This window comes from Onychostruthus taczanowskii, unplaced genomic scaffold (assembly GCF_017590055.1).
Source record: "Onychostruthus taczanowskii isolate IOZ18803 unplaced genomic scaffold, ASM1759005v1 scaffold15, whole genome shotgun sequence".
In the NCBI taxonomy this organism is placed as follows: domain Eukaryota; kingdom Metazoa; phylum Chordata; class Aves; order Passeriformes; family Passeridae; genus Onychostruthus; species Onychostruthus taczanowskii.
Window position 1 is genome coordinate 14,403,493 of NW_024498685.1, and position 23,221 is coordinate 14,426,713.

The 23,221-nt window shown below is 44.2% G+C and overlaps 1 protein-coding gene across 1 annotated transcript in view; it reads left to right on the forward strand.

The window, feature by feature from the left end:
• Positions 1 to 23,221, forward strand: part of SOX5 (SRY-box transcription factor 5) — a 282,734-nt gene that overhangs the window by 67,193 nt on the left and 192,320 nt on the right. Inside the window, exon 3 of the mRNA XM_041398803.1 lies at positions 652 to 862. Within this exon, the coding sequence (XP_041254737.1) occupies positions 652 to 862 (211 nt within the window). The remainder of the gene's footprint in view (positions 1 to 651; positions 863 to 23,221) is intronic.

Consider the following 23,221-nt stretch of genomic DNA (forward strand, 5'->3'; position numbering starts at 1 on the left):
CCATTGTGCTGCCAGGGAGAGTCATTAGGACCACCTTAGTGAAAAATACTGTTTCTGCAAGAAATGGAGGTTTAAGACAGAAGAGAATAGAATTAGAAAACAGAAAGCAATTGCTTCATTCTTTATAGATGGGAGAGCTGCTTAAACTGTGAATAAAAAATATGTCACATGGTGACGGACATTTAATGTTTAGTTGCTATTTTATTTCTTAAAACAACTAGCCAATCAAGGCATTAAGTACTTTATAAAGTCAAGAAATTAATGGTCCTTGTAAAAATTGAAGGTTTTTTTAGAAAGAGAGCTGTAAAAGAACAAACAATTACAGGTAATCAATACCATTGTTATTAGGAAACCTGTGAGAACAACACTTCTTCTCAATTAGGGAAAAACTGTATTTTATGTTTCTCTCTTGCAAGCTGATCTTTGTTCACTCCAGCCTGTAATCTTGGTTTATGCTTTATGGATAGGCTTTGTTCTGGGTGTTTTTGAAACATTGCTTGCCTTTTTTAAAGGTTTCAACAGAAGAACAAATAGCAATGAACTCAAAGAACAAAGGATTGTTCTTCCTTTCTTTCCGTCGATTTTTATCCCCCCCACCCCTTTCTTCAAGAAAAGCAAGGAACGTTTCATCTTGTTTTTCTCCCCTTTCAGGAAGTTGATGGCAATAAAGTGATGTCTTCGTTTGCCCCGCACAACTCATCTACCTCACCCCTGAAGGCAGAAGAAGGTGGGCGCCAGAGCGGGGAGTCCTTGTCCAGCGCCGCCCTGGGCACCCCGGAGCGGCGCAAGGGGAGCCTGGCAGATGTCGTGGACACCCTGAAGCAGAGGAAAATGGAAGAGCTCATCAAAAACGAGCCAGAAGGTAAGGCCTGGGAAGCTGGCCAAAATTTTCTGTGTTCTTTTCTTTTCTCCAGATCCTTTGGATACGTATACTTTTTAATCGTGCCGTTTTCTGCTCTGTTTGCTTTTCCTTGCCAGCAGAATTAAAGATCTTGCAGTTCTTTTCTGCATTAGGGGTGAATTTTATCAGTGTCCCATCGCAGCTAACGTTTTTAGCTTTTCCCAAAAAAGAGGGCCTAGTGGTCTTTTTGTTGCAGTGGCAACCTCCTCAATGTGCCTGCAGTAAGCTAATTTTAATCACCTGGGGGTTTTTACACCACTAGTTTCTAAAGTTACTGCAGTAAGGTAATTTTATTCACCTTGAGGCTTTTACACCACTGCTCCCCTCTCCCCATTTCTAGAATTAAAAGAGTTATTTATCTATTTATCACCAATATTAGCAATATTTTATTGTTTGTCATCAATGTCAGTGTTCTTGTGAAATGATCCAGTGGGCAGGTCGTTGTTTGAAAGGTAAGAAGGTAAACTGGGAGTTTGTGGAAGCTTTTGTGTGGGACACGTCGTGGTCTGTTCGTGTGCAGTGCAGGTGCTGTACAGGCAGGGATTGCAGGTGTTCCCTGCATTACGTGTGGCCAGCAAGTCTCACCTGTGGCTCCTAGGTGTCCTTTCTGGAGAACAGGTGTTTTGAGGGTCTTTTTGAGACCCTCTCTCCAGCTGGTGGTGACAGGACTTGTGCTCTGTGGGCTGGGGCAAAGACCAAAGATGAGGATTTTGAGTTTTGGCCTGTTTGGGGCAGAGTCCAAGCCCTGGCTGGAAGGTGAAGCTCTCGTTGTGCTCTCTGTAGCTGTCTCCATGTGTATTTCCAGCTGCATCTTCAGCAGTTGTTGGGAGCATACTGAGCCTTGTTTCCTAGGGCACAGCAAGGAGACTCCAATTTCATTTCCACTCACCTGTCCTGTTAGAGAAATCTATTCCAAATGTTTAAAAGCAGGGCTCTCAGGGCCCACCTCAGTGCTGAAGCATGAACTGACAGCACCTGCAAGAACATTTCAGGAGAACCTGCATACTGGAATGGAAGTATGGACACAAACATGTTGGCACATACAGGAGCGTGACAGGATTGTACATTAGGCATTTCTTGACTGGAGCATGCACTAAGGCTCTGCTGGGAAAGAAATTCTTTGCCTGAGCATTTCTTTAATATTCCTTACAACATAATTTTTGTACTTAGGTTGATGCAATGCCATAGCATACCTTGTGCCTTTGGATGGAAGAGATTGTGGGGGGAATGGGTGGGAAGGAGACCAGGCTTTTATCGGGGAGAGGAGAGAACAAGGAGCTCTGGGCAGTGTGTAAATGCTCTGCTGGGTATGAGGTTGTACAAGCTGCACAGACTCCATTAAGGAAAGGCCACAGATAGACATGAGAATGGTTACAGAGCTTGTGCATTATCTCAGCTCTGCTAAAATGAAAATATACAGTACAAACAAAAGATCTACAGCTTTGTGAAGAGATTGGGAGAGAGAGGAGGGGGAGCAACTGAATGTTGGGCTTTGCAAATGCGTGCAACAAAAAATCTTTTCTTCCCTCTAGCCATTGTTCTATTGTCTTTCAAAGGCCATTAAATTGAACAGCAGGTTGTGATGAAAATTTCATTAAGCCCTAGTTAAATCATTATGAGGGTGCCATATTCATGTCTCTGCTTACTCCCCATCCAGGAAAAAATGAATAGGAAGGAGTTGAGCTTTTTTTCCCTTTCTCCTTAAAAGCGAACTAACAAAAGTTCAGAAGTTAGAAGAGAATGGGAAATGGGACATGAAACAAAAGGAGGCCAGAGAGGTGAGGTGGCTAGGAAGAAAATTAGACTTGCATAAGAGCATTGAAAGGTGGTGAGGGACAAATACATCATTTTGACAAGCCTCCCTCCCCCTTCCCTTCAGCCAACATGGTTGTTTTTAGAGTGGCTAATTAAAAATATATATTTCTGGGTGCAGATGGCTAGACTGTTCTTAGAGGTCCTCTACAAATATGAGTCTTTTCCCTAAATGAGTTATATACTGATGCAGCACAGTGTCTTCTCTGTTTGAACTCCAGCAGAAAATTATTGTCATGTCTTCTTCACGTAGTGCTAAAGTAAAATTGTCAGTCATCACTGGTTGCTAGTCAGGTAATTAGCATATTAATGAATTTCCCTGTGAATGAGGTGTTACAAGTGGGAATCTTTGATAGTGCATGTAGGTAAAAATGCAGCGATTTGTGATAAATGCATATTTCAGTAATGATTTTTAGTCTTGCTAGTTTGTAAAGCTTTGTGGGATGAAGATCAAGAATCTTGGTTAAGCTTTGCTGCATTATGTCAACAAGAATAATATAATACTTTATTTCCCTTTGGGAAGAAAGGGAAACATTTGCACCAGTAGTTGAGGTTTAATTAAATCAATTTCCTGTGAATCTTTCAAGGACCAGATACGAGCCAGATTCCCATTTCTCTATGTACTCAAAAGTTTATATATTATTTAACTTGTACAATGGGCTGTGTTTGCTCTCTTTTTATTGTTTGAAGTAGTCCTCTGAATTGCTGTGGGAAACGTGCTTTTCAAGCATTCTCTGAAATGGCCTGTTTTCCTCAAAATCAGAAAAGAAGACAACTTGAGGTCTCAATTCAAACCCCATAGCAGTCAGGGAAAGGGCTTCTCTTTTCTGAAACAGGCTTTAAGGACAGGGAGATATTCCAAAATAGTGATAACAGCTTGGACTCTTTCTAGGAAACTTCATGGATGTAAGGGAAACGGTTTTCTTCAATTATGTTTGTTAGAAAATGAAAGTAAAAATTAGTAAGCTTTGTCAGTAAAGGACCAGAATCTTTACATTTGAAACATGCTGCTCAGAGTGCAGCAATGCACATGTGTGAGCACTTCCCTGCACTCACACAGGAGCTGGTAAGGGAGCATCACTCTTCACCTAAATGGTTTTCATGTAGATTTGTTGTGTATGTACCCTGGTTAATGTGCCCTGCAGGAACCCACGCTGCCTGCTCTTCCAGAAGCTCAGCACTGCCTTTTCCTCCCTGGATATGAGTTTGGGGCATTGGGGGGTGTTTTTATAGGGGTTTATGCTTAGCTCCAAAGCTCCTTGCTCCTTTTCTTTTCCCCCTAATTTTGCCATTTTCCTGCTGCTGGATGGAAGTGTGTGATTGACAATGAGTCGTGCTGACACAGAGACAGAAGTGTTCCAGTGGATCTAAAACTCACTGAGTTTTACTCATTACTAACACAGTGCTCATTCTTCTTCTCTCAAATTCTGTGGAAAATCCTTACACGCAGCTTTAGTATTAGGCCCCCAAAGGCATAAACCTATTACTGAAGTCACACAATGTTATTTTACATGAAACATTCTGTCCTTTCTAACTTGAGCTTCAGAAGAGGAGTCAGTCCCCTTTTATTCCTGGTGCACAATAATGAAGATAATGGAGTGGGTTTGGAGGAGCCTTATGCACTGTGACAGACCTCAAGCCCTTGCCCTGAGGGTCGTCTGCCGACCATGGGATTCCTTTTGCAGCTAAAATCATTAGGAGAATGAGATACAGGCATGTTTTTCTTCTGTTTTCTTCAGGCATCAGAGGATGGCAGAGACTCCCTGTCTGTCTCTTCCCCTCATTTGTAGAAATGAAATGGAAATCTCTTTGAAGTCACTGAGCTTGACACAAGTTTGTGAAGGAAAAGACCAAAGCAACCACTTAGCTTTTCCTTGCACTATTAATGTGATTGGATTGCTGTATTTTAATTTATGGCCTGTGCTTGTGGAAAATTAAATCTCTGAAATCTCTGTAGCCTTTCCCCTAAACGTATGGCTTGGCTTCTGGGAAGGAAAGAGGCAAACAAGTAAATTCCTTCCTATTTTTAGAATAAGCTGGCGTATTCTTTGGCTCTTTACATCTCCTAACTTTTCATTAAGAATCAATCCTCTTTTTCCATTTTGGCGGTTCTTACAGGTTATGTATCTGTTCATCTTTATGACCTTCATAGTGGGTCTTCTGAGGCCAGACCCATGTTGTATGGAATTTGTAGGAATTCTGTATAAAGAGGGATCTTATGAGCATCCACCTGATGAGCTTGTGTGGGGGCAGTCATTCATCTGCCTGGCCCTTTCTTCCTTGGGAAGCACCTCTGAAACTCAGTTCAGTTGGGCTGTTTAAGTGAATACTTTGAATTTTCTGTAAAGACACGTACACACATGCACACACACATATATAATGTATTATATGTATTTAGACATAAATATATATGAACACACACTCTCACAAATTATTCATTTATTGCGTTTCATATTTATCCTGCTCCAGAATTTTGATCTGAGGTCTTCAGAGGGGCAGCAGTTAATGTCAGCTCTTTGGTAAGAAGGGAATACTGTGTGTGCAGAGCTTGAACAATGTGGGTACTAGAGCCTCATGTATTATAGTAGGCAGCAGTACAAGTAATTGCCTGTCATGAAGAAAGGGATGAGAAGAGCCTCTTGGGCATGATTTTTGTCTTCTGAACATCCCCCAAAGGCTGTTTGTATTTGATGTTTAAGTTTACACTATAAATCACAACACCTGTTAATGAGGCAATTTAAATGGCTGTTGTTTAAGCAGTTCTGTAATCTGTTGAAGTGAGCCATGCTGAATTCAGACTCTCTAGTCGGGGTATCTCCTAACATTATCAAACTTTTCATCAGCAAATCTTGAAAAAATCAAGATGTGTCTCTCTTTTTAAAACACAGCTTCCAAAGCAGACCATTCATGGGCACCAGAAGGGTGGCCTTTGAAATGCAGACTCTTGTTTTTAAATAACTTCTGATGGCAAGGGATGGAAATAAAGCACACACACTCGGGAAAGGCCTAAGGATACTGTAATTGGTTGAAGTTTAAAGTTCTTTTATTTGGTTCCTCACTGCCCCTTTGACAGAGTACGTGTTGAAGAGGCTTTGTAATGCTTTTCCACTGAAGGACAAGCAAGGGTACTTTGCAGTTGAGCACTTTCAAGTTTTGCTGGTGCTCTGCTGCTGCTGTGGAGGGATGCTTCAGGTGCCTTGTGGTTCCATGCTCTTCTCTGCAGTCTGTCACCAGAAAATGTGTCTCTTCTTGTACAGCAGGCCAGCATCAAGCTTCCATTGCTTCTTTCAAAGACCCTGCCATATGGAAATATGCCTTCACATACTGCTGATACAAATAAAAAATAATTAAAACATTTGAAAGTTTATTTGTGAAATAGGCCTATGTGAGGAGAAGGCCCTGTTAAATACTGTAGCTTAAATTTTTGTTAACTAGTGCTTTAACTCTAGAACAGAGGTAGCCTAGTTTGAAGCCTTGCCAGCTCTGACTTGCTCAAAGTGAAGTTTATTCATTTCTTGCCTTCAGTTTTTAAGTGTTTTCCTTCCCAACAGTTTAGCCTGATAGTCACGGTTTATTTCAATGGATGTTTTCAAAATTTGCTTAGATTCCCTTCCAACTCTCTCTTCTTGCATCCTCAAAAGGTTTTTAGCTTTTGGATTTTTCTTCTTCCTTTTGATAAAGGCATCTGAGGTGCTGATACAGCATCTTGACTAAAGAAGAAAGCATTATGGTCAAGTGAGATACAGGAAAATAGTGCTTTTGGAGAGAAGATGCAGTCCCTCTCTTCCCTTCCCTGGTTCAGAATGAAAGTCTCCTCTGATGAATCTCTACAATTAAAATTTCTTTCTGGGTTATGTTCGCTCCGAACAAGCAGGAGCCAAAGCAGAATGCTTTTTCTTTTCACTCCTCATGTTTAACAGCACAACATCTAAGTGGTTCAGCAAGGTGAAAATAATTATTTGGGCTCCTGTCTGCCCTTTATCCCCCAGACTCCTCACCAGCTGTGATTCATTTCGGTGGGATTTTTCAAAATTTGCTGTCACTTCTGACCCCACATCATTTTGCCGCGCCTTTCCCCTGTTGCGTTCACCCTTTGCTTTTCTGTGTGCTCTTTTAAATTTTTTATTATTATTATTATTTTATTTTCCTTTCCCCCTCCCCTGGAAAAGCCATGAGCTTTCTGACCTTGGTTTTGGTGCTTGGGTGAGTGCTGGAGGAGGCTCTGCCCCGGCGCAGCCCAGCTGTACGTGGGGAGTGTGCCAGCTCCTCAGCTCTCGGGATGTCATTTATTCACGAGTGAAGAGCAAGCCACCTGTTTCTCAGGCCTCTTGTCCCTCATATTAAAGGTTCAAGCCCTTGCTGAATAGTAACATCTTAATCTGGGCAGCATGCACACCATTTAGCTGGAACCTATTTGTCGAGCTAGCAGGATTTGTGGGATTTTTTTTTTCCCCTTTCTCTTACCCCTGAGGCGCTTGTCACGACCGTGCATTTTAAAATTAATCAGACCTCCCAGGCTTGTGTGACTGTGTGGTTTAACATGAAGAAGTGGATATCAAGTATTTGCCCTAATTAAATAGGCCTGCTTGGTTTTGTTCTAGTGGATGCTTGGTCTTTTTTTTTAATAAGAGCTGCTTACGGAGGAGGCACGGCCGGCTCTAGAGTTAGTGGAGAGCTCACTTCAAAGTTTTCCTCACCACCTGCGCCCTGGATGCTGAGACCTGAAGGGCTCCCCGCGTTCTTTCTCAACAGCACCGTTTGTGGGAAGAGAGTGGAGGGGGAAGGGGGAAATTCAGCCAAACGAGGGAGAGAGCTGAGGGAAGGGGAGGTGAGGAGCTGGGACGAGCATGTGCACTGGCTTTGGGAGCTGATTAAGATGACCTGTCATCCTGTCTGATTAGCTTTAGCTCTCAGTCTGTGCCATCAGCTATTCACAAGGCTGTCTTGTGTCTTCTGTTTACCAGAAGCAAGGGAAAGCCTCTAGTACGGCAAGGAGCAACATTTGCAGCAACTCCCACTTGCTTGTTTAGCTAATGAAGTAGCCTTGTAAAAACACTCCTAAGTTTGGAGCTGCTGCTGGGCTTTATTAGGTACGTGTCTGCTTAATGTTGGTATTTTTAAGGTGGCTTGAGGGTTGCCAGCTTTATGCATCTGTGCACATCTCCTGCACTGTGCACAGGCTGTTCTGGGAAGGCAGAATTCCTTTCAGCACCTTCCCTTCTCATACAGTGAATTGTGGTTTCTGCACTGCCTCAGGAGAAACGTGCTGTGTGTGTGTGATTCCTGTGATGCATCAATTCAAAAAGTGCTCAAAAACCAAATAAAAGGAGAGTTGGGGGGAACTGTCTGCCCTAAGCACCCTAAAACCTGTTACAGAGTAATTAAGGACCACTAGCATTTAGCAATTCAACAAGTTAATTTTAGCCAAAAACTAGTAGAAAATTTGGAACAGTCAACATTTTTAGACAAAATGTTTCTTTGGAAATGATATTTTTTGTTTTTAAATGTTTAAGATGATTAATCTGAAAGAGAAATGAAAACATTTCAATTAGGATTAAATAAAACACTTTGGGTCAGGTGGAAACAGCTTTTCCCCTGACTTGGTTTGGCAGCTGAAATGAAAAAATGCAAACTAGTCAAACAAAAATGAGTTGCAAAACCTGGTGAGGTTTTGGGGGTGTTTTTGTATCTAATGACCTGAGAGGGACAAATGAGCAGCTGTTTTACAGACACTTAAATATATCTGAATGCTACACACTGTGGTTTTGAGGGCAATCTGTAACATTAGTCAAAAAAGCTTTCAAAATTCGGTTTTCTCCAAATGTGCAAATTTCTGTGCCTTCTGAAGTCATAAGTCAGCAAAGTTCTGCAGCACCTAGGGCATTTAATTTTGGAGCAGATTTTGGAACATACAACATTAGATGTGCTTGGCCTGTCTTTGCTGCCAGGACCTCTGAGTCAGTTCTAGAGGACCTGGGAATCTGCAGTTGGTCCACCCCAGAATTTTACTTTGCTTTCTATAAAAACTCTTGTAGCCAGCACACAGTAAAAAAAAACCACAAAAAAACTGAAAACCAAAACTGTATTTATTTTTTTCCATCACAGTTGAAATTGCTGAAGTAAACCCCAGCAGGTAGGTAGGATGGTACTCCGCCGATTTAAAAGTTTATTGTACATCCATGCACTAACTCACTGCCATCTTTCTCTTCCTCTCCCAGTATTATTATTCCTATTTTAATTTTAATTTCAAACCTTGGCAGAACCCAAATGTAAAGAACATATTGACACTGCCAAGCATCTGTCTGGTGCTTGACAGCATCATAGAAACCCTTCCAGTGTTTCCTCTGGGTTGCCATTGGTTATTTAACAACACAATGCAAACGGTGCAGTGTGGGTGTATGTGAAAAGGAAAGAAAGGTTGAGGTGGGGGGAAGGAGCCCTGCACGAGTAAATATGTCTTTCATCATATCTTTTGTTTGGTCTGTTTGCTGTGTGCTATTCAGCAGTCAATAGGAGTTGTTTGACGGTTCTGCAAAGGGGTAGGAAACCTTTTCTTAAACTTTTATTCTCCTGCTTTTGTCTCAGTCCGTGAAGTTCTCTGCTTTTGTTTCTCTTGCCCCATTTTGTTGTCACCTGTCTGTTGTTGAAGGGGTTTTGTTGCTGCTGTTTGGCTGATGTGAGGTAAGCTGATACTCGCGCCGTGCTCCTGCTTGGGAGCGTTCTTGTGCAGGTGAAGTGGCCTTGAGAGAGCTTAGGAGAGATTTGCTGCTCTGGTCTTTGGGGCAATAGAGCTCTTTAAAGCTTTCATTTCAATATATTTATTTATCCAGAGGAGGAAAGGGAGAAGTGAATGAAGAGAAATACCAGGCTCTGCCTTCTGCTGGAGAATGCCCTGTTAGCACTTGTGTGACTGGGTAAGGCTTTCTGAGATGTTTAGCCTTGATTTAATTCGTATTTAAGATTTCTCCTCCCAGCACATTAATATAATGTCAATGTAGAATGCATTGCATGGTGTAATTACTGGAGAGAGCAGTAGTTGGGAAAACAGACGGTAATTGAACACATGGCTGTTCATTACAACAGGACAGTGCTCCTACGCTGGTATTTAGGGCATTAATAGGGAAGAATTGATTTGTTGTTTTAAGATGAATTCAATCACTGTTGCTTAGGCCTTTGTTTGTTCAGGCCGAGTTATGCTTTGTTTGTGTTATGTGCCCAGGAGGTTTACACACCACAGCGTGGCATTAGTCATGCAGAGGGCTTGGGAGCACAGAGCCATTTACATGAACAAAGGACATTTTTCTTTTTGGCTCTGTTTATCTTCCTCTCCAGTTTTGTTGCCCTCTAATCTATCTCCATGTCTCTCTCCCTCCTTTGCCCCCCTCTCCTTCCCACCCCAAACATTTCTGATCAATGCAGAGGTCCTCCCACGTTCTTCCTTCCTCCTCCTCCTGGTTCACCCTCCTGGAGACAAATGGAGCAGTGACTGGCAGCTGCAACACGGGGCTGTGGTGTGGGGTAAAAGGTGGAAATAGGAGTGGTGGCTTCAAGGTTTTCCAAGGAATTCTGGGGCTGGGGGGAGCAAGGATTGCTTCCAGACTGAGCAGAGGGGAACGAGCTGTGCCCTGCAATCTCCACTCTGGGTGATGCCTTGGGAAGGGCAAGAGTTCTAGTTCTATTCTAAAGAATAGAGTAGGTGATGGACTTAAAGAACAAAGTAGGGATTTGTGAAAAGGATCTCCTCCATGGATGCACCTTGGGCAGCACCAGAGCCCAGCCAGGGCTGCCCCCAAGATGAACCCGAATGGCCCCAAAATGCACGAGCGCTCCCGGGGTCTCTCCCTGGGATCAGCTCTGCTCCATGTGCACATTGCAGTTCAGTGTCCAATTCCAGCTCAGCCCCTGCACTCCCATCCTGCTTGTTTTTCTCTCTGCAGCCCACGGGGTTTGTGCTCTTGGGCTGAGATTTGGATCATTTGTCCTTGGTGCCCAGCTGGAGCAGGAATTGTTTTGTCTCCCTGCTCTGTGCACAGAGCTCACCATCCCCTCATGTGAAGCCCAGCCCCACACACTAAAGCAGCACAGAATGTAAAAAACAGAAATGCTACAACCTGAGGCATCACAGAAGTTTGATGTGATGGGATGTGTGCACCTTTGGTGGGTCCTGCTGGCCTGTGTTCTGGAGGAGCCCTGAGCAGGGCACATCCTGGGACTGAAGGAGCATCCTGCCCTCTTCTCACTGCTGCAGTTGGAGGGAGCAGGAGAAAGCCATCCGACTGGAGTTGAGCTCCTGGTCTCCCTGTTGTGAGCTGCAGGGTTTATACTTGAGGTTCATTGTGCTTGAGAGGAATCTTGTCTTGGTTTATTTCTGAGCGTGGAAGAGTTAATGGACACTTCAGGGGGACGTGGGCCAAATTGTGCTCTCAGATGTGAGTCCATCACTCCCATGGAATATGCAAGAGCTTTAGGAAAGAAACACTTGACCTACTACAGGATTGGTGGAGAGCCCAACGTGACTTGTTTTTCTATCCCTCTACAGACAGGGATTAGGCCTGTTCCTAGAAGGAGCAGGATTAAAAGAACTGGAAGGTAACAACAACAGCCAAGTCCGTGGGGTCACTCATTGGTGGAAAATTTTATTGCCTAGCTGGTAAGATACTTGTATTTGAGCCCAGCAGTGCAGGATGAATTGCCTTTTGGGGCACAGAAAGTGCTGGCTTAGGCAGCACCAGGAAGGAGAAGCACAGATGTGTGACACAGGGAGCCAGATTCTTCCTGTCAGGGAGAAAAAGCAATTTCCTACACTGCAACCTGCAAGCAACCTCCATTGTTCCTCTGAGCCTTTTAGCTGTAATTTATTAAATTATTGAATCTGCAGATAAATAATAGACACACAGGAGATGAGCTCTGTGGATGTGAAGTCCAGCAGGGGCTGTTGGTTGTGTATGGGACATGCTACTTGGCTACTAATTATAATTGTTTTCCTAAATATCTAGGAAATGCAGTTGCAAAGGCCAGCCCATATGCCCAAAGGAAAATATGATTTCCATCTCAAAAAAAAAACCTCCAAATAATTATTGTACTGCACTGCCAATAAACAAGAATGGTAACAGCCAAAGACACAGAAGCCTCAGAGTCAGGAAGGGTGTCCAAGTGCTTTATCAGGAAGGAAAGTGGCTCTCCTGCCTTGGAAGTGGTTATCCCAGTGTCCTGTTTTTGCAGGGCAGTTTGGAATGTGGCATCAGTCTTGTACTCTAGATTAGCCCACACAATCTTAAGGTAAATAGTCTAGAGACAAAGATCACGTGGAAGAAGAAAGCCTCTTGGTTTTTTATGCACCCTGATGTTTTTATGCTAAACTTCTTTTCAGTTTCTGTTTTGCCCACAACACATATCCCATTTCAGTAACTGAGCATCTTATCTCCCACAGAGTCAGGCACAGAGGAAAAAAAAAAATGAAAAAAGCAAAAAAAAGACAAAAACTAACCAGAAAAATGGTTTCAACTGCAGTGATTACTGTGTATTCATTTGATCCTGTAGGTTTGCTGGCTTGTTACAAAGTTAATGCATTTTTGCTGAGATATCTATATACAAGACCTAAATAAAGCCATGTATTTCCAAATAGTTATATTTCCATGTGTATGAAATTAATATACGAAGATGAAACTGGAGGACAGCAGGCTCTTGCTAATGATTGTCAGCTGCAAAAAATTCTGGATTCCACACTGATCTCATGTACAGCTTTAATCAGCAATGGTGTTTAACTAAATCTGGAGACATTTCGTTGAAGATTATTTTATTTTAAGTTTTTTGAGGATTTTTTTTGTGTGCGTTTCCTCTTGCTGTGTCATCTAATTGATTCACATTGAAGCTTTTGGGTATGGGATGTCTGGGATGCCTCTCCAAACAAAATGCATTCTTCTCTTACTGGCTTGGCCAGGTCAGTCCTGTCTGGGTTCAGATGAATTGGGGAGCTTTCTCTGGTAGTCATTCTATAACTAAGCATAAAATTAATAGATGAATACTATATGTAATATAGCAGTTTAGGATCTTGTTCTTTCTGCTAAAAAACAGATGCAGTCTTTTTGAGCCAGTAATGGGCTTTTTGTTATTGTTATTTTACTGTTAAGGTTACTGGGTGGCAGAACACAGTACCCAGTGGGTGCTGCACAGCATACACGACCCAATATTTTAAAATAATGGGGCTTACAAAGACAAAACCACGAGAGGTGCTTCCTTACGTTGCCAGACTGCCAAACTTTCCTGATAGTTCTCTGTAAACTCGTTTTGTTGGCTGGTGCTTTTTGTTCTGGCCTCATGCCACAAGTGCAAAGTGCCACTGGAGTGCTGCAGGGTTCAGCTGCCATTCCATTCCATCCCTGGGCTCTCACAGGTTGGTGCTGACAGTTGATCTGCTGGTGCTGGACACTGGGAATGCTCCCCAGAAATGAGGCTGTGGGAATGCTCCCCAGAAATGAGGCGGTGGGAATGCTCCCCAGAAATGAGGCTGTGGGAATGCTCCCCAGAAATGAGGCTGTGGGAATGCTCCCCAAAAATGAGGCTGTGGGCACCAGCCACGGCACTGCTGGGTGTTCTCAGGGCACACGAGCTGCTCTGTGCCTGCTGGAGCTCACCTGTGTTAGCACCCAGGTCCCTGCAGACACACAGGCAGGTGAAAAAGCATCCTGAGAAGAGTGGAGATGCTTGCTGGATTTGCATAATCAGGCAGCATTGGGGGAACATGGAATAGGGAGACAATTCTTCCATGCTTTTCAGTATAAATTGTGCTTTAACATTCTTCAGCCTTTCCTTTCTCCATTAGAATACACCTTTGCAATCTGATAAATTGGGATGGGCAAAATACTGGTGGAGATTTGTTTGGTTTTGTTTTGGGTTTTTTTTTTTTTTGGAAAATCTTATTCCTGCTTGGAGAGGGCACTGGGATTGTTTAAGCAGTGCTAGGTAGCTTTCCTCCCAGGCTGAATGCAGTCCATAAAGCTGTCACTTCTGCAGCTTAATACTGGGTCTTAATGTATTAATTCAGGGCTTTCAGTGATCTAGGACACAACATGTGCCAGGAGTGGGAACTAAAATTAGAGGCAGACTTTTGGCTGTGAGAGCTGCTTGAGGCTACTTGGGGTGAACGAGGAGGGAACAGACCTGGTGTCAGTCACAGTCCAGGGGCTGTGAGAGGTCCAAAGCATCCCCCAAAAACAGTTTTTCTGCAGGTTTTTCTGCACCACACCCTGTGGCGAGTGGCCCTTCCTTTTTCTGTCTTATCCCACTCACTGAGACAGCACTCAGTGGTTCATTTCACACTCCAAATCCATGGTGAAGGCTAAGTTCATTGTTACACCAACAACTGGACTTTGCTGAACTGGGATTGTAATTCCCATGCCCTCCCTCTTCCCACCTCCCCCCTTAAGTAGTAGCCAGTCTTCTGTAAAATGCACCTTAAAAAAAGTGAAAACAAAGTGAAACTCTTGTGAAGGATTCTAAGTTTTCATTCATGGAAAGCAGCTCCTGATGATGCAAAAAAAAACCAAAAAACAAAAAAAAGATGAGGCCAAATAGGGCTGAGCAACAGAAAAATAGTTTCTTCCTCCTCCACTTCACTGGATGTATTTTATTATGTAAAATTTTACCAGAATCATTTCCCTGTAATTTTTTTTAATACATCATAATTCTGTTAAGGACTCTGAATGAAGACTAATTAGGCATTGTTGTTTGGTTGTGTGGACTCTCCTGTGATTCTTTCTTGTTTACTTTGCTCAAAGTGTTGGTACTGTTCTGGCCATGGAGAAATAATGACTCTGTTACCTCATGAATATGAGATTGCAGGGACCTTGTGTGAGATTGCTGTGCCACTTGTTCCTCCTCTCTGATTATTTCAGGCTATCTGAAACCTATTCTTTCTTTTTGAATAGAGAAACACTCAGAAGCACAAGTTCACAGACATTTCATCTTTACTAAAACATCCTCAGTCTTTACCTTGTGCTGGCTTGTCTCTTTCTAATGAAATGAAGGCTGCACTTTGGCACTTCTGTGGGATCCACAGAAACCTAGGAGGGGCCTCATTCAAATGAGATACATAGGGATAACTCTGCAATAGTAAAACTTTGCCTTATATTCAAACAAAGAAAGATTTGTAAGTTTTTAATGTTGGGGAAAAACACTTTTCCTCTGAAATCTGTACTGTGAATCTAAACTCTGATATTTTGCTCCCATTCGTGTGCAGCAATTTCTTTGATGACTGCTGGAGTTCTGATCTCACAGGGAGCAGAGAATACTGGAGTTGAGATTTCCTGAACAGAGCTCAGGGGATAATATTGTGTTTAGTTTGTTTCACTAGATGCAAGCTAATCAGGGAATAATTAACAGTCAAAATGCCAAGGTCCTCGTTCACGTGAAGGATCTGGTATTGAAGTCCTCAATAAAGTAACACTCACATTGAATTCAGTGAGACTTTAAACTGAACAAATGCTTCAGGATTTGTCCCCACCTTTTTTGTCCCTGTCAGTTTTTAATGAGCATCCCATAAAAGTGTTTAACAATTGTACTGACTTTGATTTTTCAAGGTTCGGTAGAAAATTGCTTTCTCAGGTTGAGGGGGGAAAAAAACGTTGAAACAAAAAAAAAGGCACATTTTCTCATCATGTTGTCTAACATAGTGTAAGCAGATTCAAAGACTGTCTCACATCTTGCTTCCTGATAGTTAGGGATGTTGCAAAGAGCACTGTAGAGAAAAGGCAGGGAGGAAGGATTACAGCTGATAGATGGAGATATTTTTGACCTCATCCCAAATTCTTGGGGTTGAGGTAAAATTCAGACAGCAAGGCAGTTAGTGGGGCAGGTTGTTTGTTTGTTTTGTAAACAGAGGGGGGAAATGCCAGTTCCAAGCTCACCACGTAGGGACTGTGGTGCTGGGGTGCCATGGGCTGGTGTCACAGGGAGCAGTGCCTGCATCCATCCATCCTCTGCCTCGTTCCCTCTCCTGTCACCGAGAGCTCCCAGGCTGAGACAGATGGCTGCTGCTTTCCTTGTGTGCGTGGGAGACAGGAACTTCCACATGTGATGATTTTTTTACCATTTGGTAGTAATTAGTTTGTTGTATAAATTAACATTAACCGAACCGCTCTTCAGGCATTGTTTGTCGTTGTTCTTTGAGCCTCTGAGTTGGGTAAAGAAATGAAAAGTGGGGAAGAAACTGCTTCTTATTTTGTGCAGGGAAAAGACTCTGTCATTAGGAAGAACAGAGCAGCAATTATCCTTGCATGCCCAGCAGACTGAAAACTTTGAAAAAGCACTTTAAAAAGCGAGATTTTTTTTTTTCCCCCTCTGGAAATATTAATGGAAATTAATGATTTAGATGTGCAGATAGGCTTTATAAAATTTGTAAGAATGAAGTATGGATATAAGCAAGGGTAATCAGACCTTCCTGACATCATCATTGTTACTGCTGCTACGACCACCACTGCTGCTTTGATGAGTATTTATAGGGAGTAGAGGGTTTATTTATTTTTTAAATGCACGTTCTCTCAATATTATTCCATTTTCCCCCCACTTCTGTAACATTTCCTGATCTGTTTGTGGTAGGCAGTAGGGATCTTGTGCTGCATATCAGGAGATGAGCTGTTGCTGGTTTTCTCTGGGGATTTCTGTCGTTTCCAGCAACCAGCCAAATCGGAATTGTCAGGAGAACAGCCTCTCACATGTTCCTTGGCACTTCTGCTTCCAGACTTGGGCAGAATCCAGACATGCAGAGGTTCATGGACATGAAAAATAACAGGGAAAGTGCCCTCTGGTATTAGCCCAATATTTTAGGAACATATTGGGAATCCCTGGGTTCATTAGCTGGAAAAGTTCAATGCTTCAGCAAGTAAGGAAGTTTTATATCTCATTATACTGAAGTTTTTCCCTTTCTCAGGAGTGGCTGAGAGCTGGTGTTGGTGTGTGTCCTTCAGAAGGGCTCTCCCAGCCTGGCTACAGAGCTGGCAGGACTGTGCATTAAATCCTCTCACACAGCCTGGGCTGCAGAGGTAAAACTCAGGTACAGCCCATCACACAAAACTCATTTAGTGGCCAGAGTACACCCTCCAGAGAAAGGTTCGTGTGGCTTGGGTTTAAAAGTGTCCTGGTACTGTCTGGTGAAACAGAATGAAGGCAGTTTTACACCCAGCCTTGAAAGCTGCCTGTGTAAATTGGTGTTTATTGTGGTTTTGCTTCAGCTTGTGGCATGCAGGGCTCACACACAGGAGGTGAGTTTGACTCTTACTTCTTCTCTCAGAATTGCTATTAATATTTACATTTGTCCAGGTAAGTAGTTTTGGCTGGACAACAAATGCTAGAAAAGGACTTGAAATTCTGAAATAAGTAAATAAATGCAGCTTAGTCAAGGGTTGTTCTGTTTTTCTTGGCACGGTGGTTTAGCCTATATGAAGCTTTGTGCTGTTTGGGGAAGAGGAAGGTGGGAGGGAGTGTGTGGGAGCTTTGGTGGCTGGAAATGTGAAGAGAATCCAAGCTGAGTACGCTGAAGCCTGCAGCTAAGGGACAGCTACCACGGATGGTTTTCTTTCTGTCTTGCTTTCTGGCAGTGGTTCCTGCTGCAGCTGAAGGTACCTGTGATGCTCCAGCTTCTGATATCAATGACTCAAACATCTTGATGTTCTGCTGAACCCTTTTTTCCCTTGAGCTGCCAAGCCAGCAGGTGCTGCCCGTGCTGGGAGACAGGGAGGTGGCTGGGTGCAGCCAGCCCAGTGAGCTCTGTGCAGGTCACCTTCACCCTGCTGGAGGGCTGTGGCCACCAAGGAAGAGCTGAAGGCTTTTGTAACAAGTGTGCAGCTACAGCAGTGCTGTAGGGCTGGGGTTCTTTCATCCCTGGAGGAATATGGGCAGAAAAGATCAGTCCAGTGGTGGAGAGCACAGAGCAGGCTCAGGAAACGCAGTTTCTTCTGGGTTTTTTTTCTGTGTGGTGTTTTCTCACAGGATTCCCCCATGGGCTTCACCCTCTGTGTCCAGTTCCTGTGGTTTTAGGGTATGGTTGACAGTGACAGTAGCTGTGTGCCTCTTCACAGTGAAGTTTAATTGCTGCTTGGCAGACACAGCCTGACAGAGGTCCTGCTTTACAAGAAGGGGCCAGACACAGATCTGAGGAAGCAAGCTCCCTGGAAGTGCCTTGTGCAGCTCAGCCCCATTTGCACAGCCAGAAGTGAGCTGCAGGCTGAGTTTGGGAGGCAGGCTCAGCAGCAGAGCTCACTTCTGCCTCTGTGGAAATGCTGCAAGTGGAGCAGCTGCAGGGCTGGCCCATGGGGCTCCTGTGCCTGGAACAAGCTGGCACGGTGGCCTTGTGGGGTGGCTGCACTACCAGAAGATGAGGTTTCCATAGGGTTGTCCTAGATTCTCCTTTCTTGGAGCAGACAGTTCTCCTTGCTGGGTCTCTTGGAGCTCATGGCCAGAGCAAGGGCTGTGCTGGGACGTCCAGTGGTGGGGCTGGGACGTCCAGTGGTGGGGCTGGGACGTCCAGTGGTGGGGCTGGGACGTCCAGTGGTGGGGCTGGGACCTCCAGTGGTGGGGCAGGGACGTCCAGTGGTGGGGCAGGGACGTCCAGTGGTGGGGCAGGGACGTCCAGTGGTGGGGCTGGGACGTCCAGTGGTGGGGCTGGGACGTCCAGTGGTGGGGCAGGGACGTCCAGTGGTGGGGCTGGGACGTCCAGTGGTGGGGCTGGGACGTCCAGTGGTGGGGCTGGGACGTCCAGCCGTGGGGCAGGGATGTCCAGTGGTGGGGCTGGGATGTCCAGTGGTGGGGCTGGGACGTCCAGCCTTGGGACAGGGACGTCCAGCCTTGGGACAGGGACGTCCAGCCATGGGGCAGGGACGTCCAGCCATGGGGCAGGGACGTCCAGTGGTGGGGCTGGGACATCCAGTGGTGGGGCTGGGACGTCCAGCCTTGGGGCAGGGACATCCAGCCCTCCTGCTGCAGGACACTGTGCAGGGTGATAGCCTGGGAAGCAGAGAGAAAATCAGCCCCTCCTTGCCTGCCACATAAAACATTTCTTACTGTCTCACATGGTTCTCCTGACAGGCCTTGCAGAATTAATTTATTTGTTTTGTGGACATGCGAGTTATGAGCTGTGGCACGGCAGGAAGGTGAGGAATTCTTTGTTTTGATTTTAGTTTGGGGAAGGAGTGTGTGGGAGCTCCGGTGGCTGGGAGCTGAAAGAGAATGCATTAATTAACCCGGGGGGATGGCTGGGCTGCAGGAGTGAGGAGCTGCAGCTTTAAACCCAGTGATCTTTACCCACGGCCGCGTTTGGGTCACAGACCTTGGATAAGAGCAGGGGCAGAGGGTGAGCAGGAGGGTGGGCACAATGGGAACCAGATGTTCCAGGCTGGCCTCTCTGCTGTGCTGTGAGGAGGCAGCGATCTCCCCCCACTCAGAAGCATGTCCTTGTTCTCTGGAGCCCTTCTGGCCCCGCTCGCGCGTGCAGCCGTGCGCACATACGTGCTGCACACGCGTGTGCCCGCGCAGGCGGCCCTGGCTCTGCCGCCTGCCGCTGGCCTACCTTTCTGAACGGCCCTGCAAGACTAAACAGGTGTTATCTACTTTTGATTTCAGTGCATTTAAATTAATCCTGTCAGCTCAGCTGTTAAAACAACTGTCATCTCCAGCTGTTAGTAATTTTCGACTGGGCACTTCTGCAGGTTGCCAAGTTCTGAGCCTGCATTGTGAGTCTCTCGCTCCCTTTCTCTCCCAGAGCTATAGTAACAATTTGTATTTTTTTTTAAAGGGGACTTGCATTGCGCTGTTTTTACAGCGAGCCCTGTTTATTATATATTGAAATAATATCGCCACAAAACCCAACATCATCCTGCCAGGCTTTGGAATAAAGAGCTAAACCGTGTGTGGAGTGCGGTGCATATCAATCTTCTGTGGGTTTGTTGCAGCCTCTCTGTGCATTTTAAATTTGAATGAGAGATGAATCAACCTGAGAGTTTGGGAGGGAGGAAGAGAAGGGGCTCTAAATTTTTATTGCCAAAAATAGAGCTTTCATTTTAGAAGCACTGGGCTCTCTTTTCCCTTTTGTCTTAACGCGCGTTTAATTTTCATGACTAAATTTACAGGAGGCGCCCTGAACTGAAAACATTCTAAATACCTTTCAGTTGTTGGATTCATGACATGCACGTGGCGTGTGTGAAAATTTCAGGAGAAAAGAAATGAAATAAGGTCGGATACGTGTTATTGATTCCAGCAGACACTCTCTGGTGTGGCTTGCTCCTGTGTGGCCAGGATCTCCAGTGCATTAGCAGTGCTCCAGAGCCAGGAGAATTGTGAGCTGCCTGACCCCAGTCCTGCCAGGAGGGCTCTCTGTGCCCTCTGTGCCTTTAGTCCCACTCGTGGCACTTGTCTGGCCACGTTTGCACCAGGCTGCTCCCTTGCAGTTACCTTGCAAGCTGTCCTTAAAACACTGGCAAGGATTATTCAGGAGGTTTTTTACCAGTTCCTAAGAAAAGGATGTACTTAAGAAGTGGCCATAGGTAATCTTTTCCTCAGCAGAACAAGTATACAAATAAATGGGAATTTTTAAGTAAACCCCATGTTTTATATAAGGGCAGTATATCTAGTTCTATATCTTTTAGTAAAATAGACTTTCTATTTAAAACCTCCTTTCTTATGGTTTTCATTATCCTTTACCTTTGAATTTCTGCAGGGAAATTCTGCTTAAATAGAAGACACTCCCCAAATATTACCAGAATAATTATTTTCCTTTCACTTTTTATTTTTGTGCTTAGACCAAAAAAAAAAATTAAGGGAAAAAAAAGAAACCAAAAACTTTACCAATAACATGAAAAAGAAAAAGAAAACTATTCTGAAGCACCATCTAATTCAGCAGGGCAGGTGCTGATCTAATTCCCACCTTAAAATGTGTCTCTGCTTTTTGGCATGTTCTGTAATACAGAATTGCAGCTATCTGAGCAACATCTCAAATTCCAGCACAGTTCTGGCTGTTTTTGAAGGACCCCCACATGAATGCCTTCCAAGAAAAATGTAATTCTTTATGAAATAAGTGGATTCACGTGCACCAGGCTTTGGGTGTCCCATCATTATCTTTCTTCTCATGCAGTGGTGCCATTTCAGTAGAACATGAAGCAACTTCCTCAGGTAGTTCTTAGTGAACAACTGTAGAGCTTTTCAGTGAAATGTGAAATGTTTAGTGTCCCTCTTAGTACTGAAATCTGGAAGGCAGCTCTGGAGTGCACAGTGTGGATAGGTGGGACCAAATGACAGACAGACAGACATCATGCAGTTGCCATGGCTGTGACTGTTGGCAAGAGCTGGGGTTGCTTGTCTTGGATTCTGCTCATATTACATGGCTAAATACTGGAGTTACAGTGGTGCACCAGACCTTTTTCTGTGTGGTTTAGCATTTCCTTAGTGCAAGAATTTGATCAGTAATATATTAATCTAAAATTCTGGTTTCATAGAAGCTGCTACTGGGCAGGAGTGTTGTTATAACAAAGCACTTCCTGTAAAAAATGCTGCTTTTCTGAAAACCAGGCTGAAAAGGCTGACAATTCACATAAAGGAAAGATAGACTATGATGGACTTCTCCCCAGAATGACAAGCATTTTGTTTCAGGGAAGCTGAAGAGTTCGGGCCCTGATGCAGTTCCATTTATAGTGTGTGACACTTTGTTTAAACCTGCACCAAGCCCTTCTGGAGGATGCATTTCCAAGTGTTCCTGCTGACAAGGATTTATCTGTATAGGTTTAGTTTCTGCTTTGCTGGAAGCCCCCAGCTGTGTGGAAAGCAGCTGGATTTTGAAGCCAGGCACACTCATGGTCTCTGAGGTGAATGTTGCTTCCTTGCTGCTTTCACCTGCACCTCTCTGCCCCACCACAAGCTCAGGTGTGTTGGACTCCTGGCTTCTGCAGCGAGCTGCTGCCATCCCCTCAGTGCCAAACACTGTTAAAGGTACAGCATTTTTTAGGATTGGGTGGTGGTTACCTTAATGCTGCAAAGTCCAATTTGCACATGTTTTTCCTTGGCATCTTTGCTCTTCTGCACCTTTCTCTCCTTGCTTCCACCTCCTTTGGCGTGGCACCGTTGTAAAAGTCAGGTGATTCCAGTGACATCAGTGAAATTACCTGTGTGTAAAATCAAGGTGAGGCTGAACCAGTATCTTCAACACCCAAAATGTGTGTCTGCTTTGCTTGCTCGAATGAAATGGTACTTCCAGACCTTTGGGGCTTTGTGCAATGTGAAAGATTCCATTAATCTTATCTGTATGCAGTAAAACCGTGTCAATTCACACTAATGGTTCAGGGAGTTAACAGGTAAGCACATTTTTCAGCTGGCTTTCCCGTGGGCGAGGGACTGAACCTAAACTCTTGACCCGACACATCTAAATTTAGGGGTATTCAAAATCTGAATTTTGCAACTCGAGTCAATATTTAAATTTCCGTGACTTTGCATGACACAGTTTTGTGGCCAACTGGTTTGTGTTTGACAATCCAAAGGTGTAGGAGATAGCTACATGAGCCTTAATCTCCTGGAAGATAGGCAGAGCACACATCCAGAGGGTGGGGGCTCTGGAATGCTCTGGCCTGGCTGAGGAGGAGCCTGGCACACAGAATTGGTGCTGGTGAATGCAGAAATCCTCTTCCCATTCCTGGGGACCAGGGAAGCCCTTCCATGGGCCAGAACCTCAGGCACCTGGGATGCAGGAACATTTTTTCATCCCTTTGTTCCTTTCCTGTGCAGTTGGACTGAGTAGGGCAGGATTTACCTGTGGCATTTGAGAGGAGAGAGAAGATTGCTCCATTGCTTTTCACCATTGACCAAAAAATACATGACCAGGAAAACCAGACTCTATTTATCCCTCTTCTGTTGAAGTTTCCTCTATCAGTTCCATATCTTATTTTTCCTTCCTTCCTACTAACTTGTCCAGTCTTTCCCACTTGTATTCTTGAAGGAGCTCATTAGCATCTCTTAACTAGATTTGACGAGCATGAACAAGCAGGGAGAGCAACAGGAACAGCAAAAAAGGTAGTGAAGATTTAATATCAACAGGACATGACTATGTGAAGTGCACTGCAGTGTCAATATAGTGCAGAATATTGATAGGCTTTTAATTAAGCAGTGATTTCTGTTAGATGAGGTATTAAGTGCAGTTTTTGTCTGTTCTTAGAGATCTCTAACCCCAGTACAATAAGCTGTGCTTCTCAAGTTCCTGTGTTCATAAAGCCAGGAGAGCAAATTTAAAATTATCAGTGTCTTGCCATGACCCACTGTGTGGTTGTTGTGGTTGTTATTTTAGAGAAACAGTGACATTTTCAATTCAGCTTCTTGTCTAGGAGTAAGTTAAGCTGAAAAAAATCCTCATTTGCATTCCAGGCTGTAATGGTAAATGCGTTGCTCAAGTTGATGAAACTTTCCCAAGTAAACAAGCAGGAAATGCTCTGTCCTGCTAACTATTGCCAACAGCTTTGATAGCTGTACCTCAAGGTG